The sequence below is a fragment of the Momordica charantia genome (genome assembly GCF_013281855.1).
Source record: "Momordica charantia cultivar OHB3-1 chromosome 8 unlocalized genomic scaffold, Mcharantia_2.0 BLBB01000008.1, whole genome shotgun sequence".
Lineage (NCBI taxonomy): Eukaryota > Viridiplantae > Streptophyta > Magnoliopsida > Cucurbitales > Cucurbitaceae > Momordica > Momordica charantia.
The window spans coordinates 12,679,327-12,687,581 of NW_028275166.1; the positions used below are offsets into that span (position 1 = coordinate 12,679,327).

Here is an 8,255-nt window from a genome sequence, read left to right on the forward strand (position 1 = left end):
TAAAATTTATTGACAATAATATTTCATTAAAAAAAATTAAAAATGATATTACTATACTATTTAGTTAATTTATTTGTAATTACCTATAAATAAGAAAATAATATTTTAGTAATTGTTGTAGGTTTGATTTCTATTATGATTTTGGAAAGTTTTGGCAATTCAATAGATTTTCGTTTCACAGAGTGCTCTTACAAATTTATAATAATATTTGGTTAATTTAAAAGTATTTTTAAAATTCTATGAATATTGAAGTGAATTTTAAAGTACTTTTTAGATGAAGCATTTGATGAGTGTTTTTTTCTCCTTTTTTTACTAAAAATGTACTACCTCCAAAGTTCTCTTTTTTAATTATATAGTTTTTATAAACATTTCAAAATCTACGCCAAATTTTATAGGAAAAAGAAAAAGAAAAAATGACAATTTTGTTTTTGTTTTTTGAAATTTGATTAAAAATTCAAATATAATTTCTAGAGAGTTAAAAAACTTATCAATGAATGGTACAAAACCTATGATTTAATTAACAAAAAACGAAATGGTTGTTAAAAGATACCTAAACTTTGATGGTTGTGTTCAAAGTAGTTGAATTAAAGAAAAAAAATTGATTACTTTCTTGAATTTTCTTTTTTTTTTTTTTTGAGAAAACTTGAAATTTCAATTTTAATTCTACAAGTCTTTGTCGTTACACTGTTATAAAACACAAGTGGGTGTCTCAAACTTTTTGATACGATCAGTAGACAAAATACAATTTAAACTAATTTTTATTTGTTCAGCTTAATTTTATCTAACTGGCTTATTCGTGGTTCAATCAATCTATCACAAATTAAAAATTTTCAATATTTATAAATGAATCGTCAAAATTCAACACTAACCCTATAAATTATAAAAATAAAAAAGTTCATAAAAAATAATTTAAATTAACAAATAAGTTTTTTTTCATTTTAAAATAATTGTTATTAATACTATTAATATTCTTTAATTATAGAATGTCAATACATTGGAATTAAGATATAAAAATTTAGTAGGGATAAAAATATAATTTCGTATCTAAAATTTTAAATATTGATGTTGATAGAAATGTATAGATTTCAATGTCATATGAGATGAGATGAAAATAGCTAGAAGATGAATATTTTTGAAAAAGTTATAAAAATAAAAAAAATGTATCGTAAATAATATTTGTAAATTAACCGAAATAGAAACACATGCAGAATTTTTGTGATTGTGCATAATTTTGACGTACGGCGCCGTTGCTTCGTTTTCCGATCTGTTCTCTGCAAATTAAAAACGGAATTTGGAACCACACTTTCCTTCTTTCCTACGCCACCGAAATCAATTCCATCAATTTCCAAGCTTCTTTCTTTTTGATTCAATCAAATTTGGAGTCAAATGCGGAGGTAGAGCTACAGATTTGAAGCACAGGATCTAGGGTTTTCAGTATGGAGAGCTCCGAGAAAGTGGTTGCCGTTATCATGGTCGGCGGCCCAACTAAAGGTACGTACCTACAGAGTTTCGCATCTCCGATTCCATGTGCGAAAATGTTCTCCTCTGTTTGACTTGCTTTTCTTGCAGGCACCAGATTTCGACCTCTTTCATTCAATACTCCGAAGCCTCTTTTCCCTCTGGCTGGCCAACCGATGGTTCACCATCCTATCTCTGCTTGCAAACGGGTTAGATTTATGAGCAGATTGAAACAGTTGTGGTGTTAGTTTTCCAGCTGAATTTTTGTTCTCGTTTGTTGGGATGAGTTCTTATAATGAACCTTGAGTTGTGGGCTGTTTGTAGATACCAAATTTAGCTCAGATTTTTCTGATTGGATTTTACGAGGAGAGGGAATTCGCTCTTTACGTTTCCTCTTTGTCCAATGAGTTGAGACTGCCAGTGAGGTGACTGCTGCTCGTCTATTGTACTCAATTCTAGTTTGAACTTTGTTTAGTTTCAGTTTGGTCTCTGTTTTGATTTAGTTCCAATTTAGTCTCTCAAGTCTTAAAAGTTCAAATTTGGCTCCTATAGTGTGGTTAGATCTGATTAATCGTCCCCAAATCGTCTTTTACCCATTCGAAAATGATATATTTTCTCCTATTTTTACTCAATCCTATACCCTAATAAAAAACATCAGCTCATTTCCACGTAAATAGGAAATGTGTCCTATGCTCAATATGTTAACAACTTGTAACAGCAAGGACTATGTATTAGATTTGACCAAACTATAGACTCCAATTTGAAACTTTTAAAACTATAGGAGTCATATTGAAACTAAGTTCAAACCATGTGATCAAATTGAAACTGAGCTTAAATCATGGAACCAAAGTTGTAATTTAACTGAACTTGTAACTATATCGTTCTGAGGTGGTATAACTTGCTTGATTGCGTTGGCTTTAGGTATTTGAAGGAGGATAAACCACATGGCTCCGCAGGGGGGATTTATTACTTCAGAGATATTATCTTGGAAGACAGCCCGGTTTGTAATCTTTTGTGCTTTCTGTAACTCATGTTGTGTTATATGGAGTAGCAGGACAGTGTTTGTGCTTCTCAATCTACAAGAAATAAACTTCTTTATATTTAAGTTCTCACATGTCACATGTTGTTGTGTATGCTTTGCAGTCGTACATCTTTCTACTAAATTGTGATGTTTGCTGCAATTTTCCACTTCCAGACATGCTCGGTTGGTTTCATAACTTATAATCTTTTACAGGAACTGATTTGTTCTTCTTCTCCTGCGAACTTAATTATTCATGTAAAGTAAGTGGTGTGCTTCTTTTCTCATTTTACAGAGGCACATAAAAGATACGGTGGGATGGGAACTATATTAGTAAACAAGGTTGGTACATGATCTATGGCTTTCAAAAGAAAAGGTTGTAAGGCAAAAAGAATGCTCTGACATTATATTCATCTTAGTGCTGGTGATGTTGGATTTATATTTTTATTTTGAATTCCTGTGCAGGTTTCTGCTGAAGCTGCTAATCAGTTTGGTGCACTGGTTGCTGATCCTATCAGCAATGAACTGTTGCATTACACAGAGAAACCTGAGACTTTTGTATGACGGGGTGCTTTTTTCCTTCAGTTTATCAAACCTAACTGATGCTTGACTGCAGTTATCTAAGTCCATGATTGTCTTTCTCAAATTCTGGTTTTCCTTTGGTTGCAGGTGAGTGACTTAATAAACTGTGGTGTATATGTATTTACCTCAGAAATTTTCGATGCCATTCAAGATGTCTCTATGCATCGGGAAGGCAGAGGTTGCAGTAGTGTAAATTGATGCCATATTTTGAACTTTCTTTTTTCCATTTGTAACATGTGGAAAATTGACAGTAAATGCTGAACAAATTTAGTATCAATTACTTTTATTTATTGCAGCAAATCTACGACGAGTCTCCAGCTTTGAAGCTCTACAATCTGAAACAAGGTTAGCTACACAGAAAATCTCACGCTCACCACACTGTCTGTTTTTGCATACAAATTTTGAAAATCTCTTAATTTAATACGAAAATGTAATACTAATTATGAATAATATTATGTCTAAGAAGTTTTTGTTTGATTTGGTTCAGTTTCATGTTTAGAAGCAAACTCTGATTAGATTAGAGTACATGAAACAACCGTTTTATGTCAACTTTTAAAATTATAACCCTCTTGGTCAGTTTTTAACAGCTCTTGCTCACGTAACTTCTTTTTTCCATTATATTTGTTTCAACAGAAACCTTCCAACCGACTTCGTAAGATTAGATCAAGATATTTTGACTCCCCTTGCTGGGAAGAAACGGTTATATACATATGAGACCATGGAGTTTTGGGAACAGATCAAGACTCCAGGGTAGAGTAACAACTTGGGCATTCATCGTCTCCCCCCTTCCCGGTCTTTTCTCTGTTGTAGTTATTCTCTAATTTGTTGTATTATCTGAGCCTTACGAATCTGTCTTAATATTTCAGGATGTCTTTGAAGTGTTCGGCCCTATATCTTGCTCAGTTTCAACTAACCTCCCCCCATCTTTTGGCTAGTGGAAATGGTACCAAGAGTGCTACTATCATTGGTGACGTCTACATTCATCCATCAGCAAAAGTACATCCAACTGCCAAGGTAATTTGTTCATTCTTATTCATAATCAAGAAGCTTACCCATATTATGCTTCCTCATTTACTTCAGCTCAGCTATATCACAATTGGTACCTAAATCTTTCAAAATATTCTATTATTTTTACTTTGCCAGTTCAATATTGAGTTCCAAAGTTTATTTTTATGCTTATCATCTGTTTCCTTGGTCTTCTCATTTCATCTTAATTCAGTTAATTACAAAAAAAAATTTTGCTAATTAATGAAATTGGACTTCTTACTCCTATATTTTCCTTCACCAGAGTAGGCAGAAAATTAATATAATTATAACTAACTTATTGGCAATATTCTTTCATCTGTAATTGAATGCATTTGTCTTTTATCTCATACCTGATAAAGCCAGCACGTGAGCTTCCATATCTTCTATTTACAGAAGTTATCTAATATGACCGACACAATGTGACAGTCACTTTTATACTATTAAAGAATATTATTTTATCAAGCGTCTATCAATTATGAATAAGAGTGATAAATATATTGTGGTGGCTACCTGAATAATTTCTGTTTCTATTGTGGTTTCCTGGTCTTCCTGTGCACAACCTTGATTACTCTAAATTTCCCTTCTGAACAGATTGGTCCCGATGTATCAATTTCTGCTAATGTTCGTGTGGCTGCTGGCGTGAGGCTTATAAGTTGCATCATCTTGGATGATGTTGAAATTATGGTACTGAAGCAATTTAGCTATGATGAAGAATAATAATAAGATATTTCCTTCTCCTTGAAATAACAAACTCGTGCTATCGTCTTTGACAGGATAATGCTGTTATCATAAATTCTATTGTTGGATGGAAGTCATCAATTGGAAAATGGTCGCGTGTCCAGGCAAGTGCAGTAATTTAGTACTATCATGTTCTTATTTCACAGTTTACTTTCTGTTCTTTAGATGGCTAACTAAACAGCGAAAGTGCCTTTGAGCTGATGAACTACTCTTTTCTTTCTGTAACTTGTCTTATTAGTTGATTTATCTTTTCTCATCTTCTTGACTTCATCATATGACCTCCCAACTTCTTCAACTCAATTGGAGAACCTTTTTTGTAGTTCTTTTAGCTTCCCCTGGAGAATCCATTTTGAAAAGAACGACCAAACAACCCTTGGACCTCCCAAATTTGGAAGAATACATGAAAAGAAAATGAGAAAAAGTAACTATAAAATGTTAGCTAAATCGAAACACTCACAAAAACTTTGTTCTGAAACATAACCAAACAAAAACAACCTTTAGAGCTCCCAAATTTCCTGCAATTATCTTCAGGGTACGTGTAGGATAAATTAGCACAAAAGGAAAAGAGGGAAGCACTTGAAACTTGAAGAAGAAAGAAATAATCTTTCATTAAGAAAATGTAAATATGGATACTTTTGAGAGACCTCACACCTTGTTTGCAACTGTCATATGGTTAGAACAATTTGAATCAACAATCTAGTCATTTTGTCACCTGTCATATGGTTAGAACAATTTGAATCAACAATCTAGTCATTTTGTCACCTGTCATATGGTAAGAACAACTTGAATCAACAATCTAGTCATTTTCATAATTTACCTGTTTTGCAAGAACTTTGTCATCTTTCTCCACCATAGTAGAGGCCGATTGTGAGTTAAGTTTTTTGATACAAAATATGCCTCTGCATCCCATCACTAATGCTTTCATTGTGGGAAGTCACTACATTGCTTTTCTTTTACTTAGATAATAATCTCCGGCATAGTGGCCTACAAGTGGTTTAGATAATAATCTCTAGCATAGTGGCCTATAAGTAGTATCAGAGCCATGCCAGCATAACTTACTTTGGTGGAGTTTCTGAAGATCGTGTATTGTTTGAGACTGTGAAGCTTGTTGTCTAGGACACAGCTTGTTCATGGATTGTATTTGTCGCTACAAGATGATAGGAGACCTACAAGTTATTGGAGGAATCAAGAAGCTCAACACTCAAATTTACAAAACGTGGTCCACTTGCATGGGGTCATATCTCTAAGGCCAAGATTTATGGGAAGTCGAGGTAGTGACTTATTCATGGCCTAAATAGTTGGATGAAGGATCTAATTCAGAGATTTCACAACAAAGAGTTTTTATTGGTTGAAGTATGATTGATTGAATGAATTTGTCTCTTATACAAAAAAAAAAAAAAAAGAAGGATTGTGATCTCTTGTGGGCAATTGATTGAAACTCTTTCTCCAAAAGCTGCAACCTCGCATAATTTTTCTTTGAGAATAGTGAGGCAAACGTGTCCCATGCCACTTTAGGGGTCTCCACTTACCTAATGTGCTCCAACATTTAACGATAGTTCTAGTAGCAAACATAGTCTTTACTTGCCTTGATCTTCCATTTTGTCAAGTGGCATGATGTTACACTGCCTCCTAAGACCTCATAAGTCTTGGCCTTGAAGAATAAGTCCATGCTAGTGGACCATGTTTATAACTTAGAGTGTGGAGCTTCTTTATTCCTTTAACAACTAGTGACTAATGCATTCTATGAGCAAGCTATGTCTTAGACAACATGTTTCACAGTCCCAGACCCGTACATGATCTTCAGAAGCTCCACCAAACAAAGCTATACTAGCTTGGCTTTGATAGTGATACTAGTTGTAGAAGAAATTAGCAAAAAAGGAGAGGAGAGAAGTACTTGAAGAAAGAAAATTTTATTAAGAAAATATAGATATAGACACTTTTGTGAGATCGCTCTTGCACACTTTCTAAACCTCACACCATGGCTACTTTCCTCACTTTTCTAACTTGCCTAATATCTGGAGACACACCTCCGATTTATAGACAAGGGATGTTGGAGCTAAGCAAAGAAATCTTTCTAGGTCGTTGAACCTAAAATATTCTAGATTCTTCTTTGAAAATCTATTCTTATCTAAAATAATTCTCTAAAATTCTTTGGAGTCCCATAAATATATCTAAAAGCTAAGATATTTCTAGAGCGTCTTGAGATACTTATTTATCAATAAATCTAAAGAGAACTAATATATACATTTAAGGGATTTGCATAGATACTCTAAGAATCTTCTAGATAGTTAATGTTGTATTTTCTTTTAACCGTACTTTCTACTCATTAAAAAATCTTGCTTAAACCAATGAAAAGAAAAAAAACAAATTGAGCTAGCACTTAAAAGTTAAAACACTAAGGCTGAGTTATTATGCAATTTAACTGGTCAGGCAAATGGTGACTACAACCATAAGCTTGGAATTACAATCCTTGGTACGTTTCCTCTACTTGTTTTATTTCTATTATTGTTTCATTCTTCTCATTGAAAGATAAACTCAGTTTATCGACGAATAAAAAAAATCAATATAGAGATTTTGGTGTGTTTTTCAATTTGCAGGAGAAGCTGTGATTGTTGAAGACGAAGTTGTGGTGACCAATAGCATAGTCCTCCCAAATAAGACCCTCAACCTTAGCGTACTTGAGGAGATTATTTTATAACATACCCCTTTTTACACCATCTCTCTCTTTCTACTAAAATTACAAACAATTTTGTGAATCCATGGGTGTCCCTTAAGGCTACTGATTCTTTATTTTTCAACCTGGAAAACTGTCAATTGTCAATATACGAGTTTTCTTTTTTAATTATTACAAGACTTTTGAGTTGGATTGTTCCTTCTTCCTTTTGCTCGATGGATTGAAGGGAGGCAGAGCATCAAGTTGTATACAAGGGTCAAGCCAACTTGATCCTCTTTTCTGACGATCCCCGAATGGGGGACCTTGAGATAGTTCTATTGTCTTTGTACGATCCATACTAGATTTGACCGGCTACCCATACTGTTATTCTACATTCTTGAAAATTAAGTTTTATCTTACTAGAATCTTTCAAGGGATGTTTCAATCCTCTTTTTCATTGCTCGAAAAAGTGAGCCACCGATTTAAGTATAAGTTAATATATTACTATCGAGATAGTTAGAGGGAGTGATGTGGTGGGCTATTTTTAATTCTGAGATAAAACTTTGTACTGTAAAATTCTTGAAGGCGAAATTGGTACTCTTTGGCGAGAGTGAGTTGATTTTTAGCTTTAAAATTTCTTATTTTGTTGCTAGCAGTCTGAATTTTTCTTTATTTTACTTTTCACTTTGTCACACCTTTTTTACTCTAACTAGCTTCTTGCCCAAATAAAATAACTGGTCTTATTCCACAACTCAAGTTGATGTATTTGAAAATCAAGAT

The 8,255-nt window shown here is 33.4% G+C and overlaps 1 protein-coding gene across 1 annotated transcript; it reads left to right on the forward strand.

The window, feature by feature from the left end:
• Window positions 1–1,203: 1,203 nt before the first annotated feature.
• On the forward strand, window positions 1,204–7,694 carry LOC111018336 (uncharacterized). Its single transcript, XM_022294378.2, has 15 exons — window positions 1,204–1,491; window positions 1,570–1,667; window positions 1,783–1,883; window positions 2,380–2,458; window positions 2,602–2,662; window positions 2,772–2,818; window positions 2,942–3,034; window positions 3,146–3,236; window positions 3,355–3,403; window positions 3,692–3,808; window positions 3,925–4,072; window positions 4,676–4,768; window positions 4,858–4,926; window positions 7,253–7,295; window positions 7,420–7,694. The coding sequence occupies exons 1-15, from the start codon at window positions 1,437–1,439 to the stop codon at window positions 7,518–7,520; spliced, it is 1,245 nt and encodes a 414-aa protein (XP_022150070.1). The 5' UTR covers window positions 1,204–1,436; the 3' UTR covers window positions 7,521–7,694.
• The last annotated feature ends 561 nt before the right edge of the window (window positions 7,695–8,255 follow it).

Excerpts from the sequence above, each read along its gene's own strand:
- LOC111018336 (XM_022294378.2), top strand. The coding sequence starts at position 1,437 with ATGGAGAGCTCCGAGAAAGTGGTTGCCGTTATCATGGTCGGCGGCCCA. Across the intron at positions 1,492-1,569 it reads GGTCGGCGGCCCAACTAAAG|GCACCAGATTTCGACCTCTT; the intron begins GTACGTACCTAC and ends CTTTTCTTGCAG. Across the intron at positions 3,237-3,354 it reads TATGCATCGGGAAGGCAGAG|CAAATCTACGACGAGTCTCC; the intron begins GTTGCAGTAGTG and ends TATTTATTGCAG.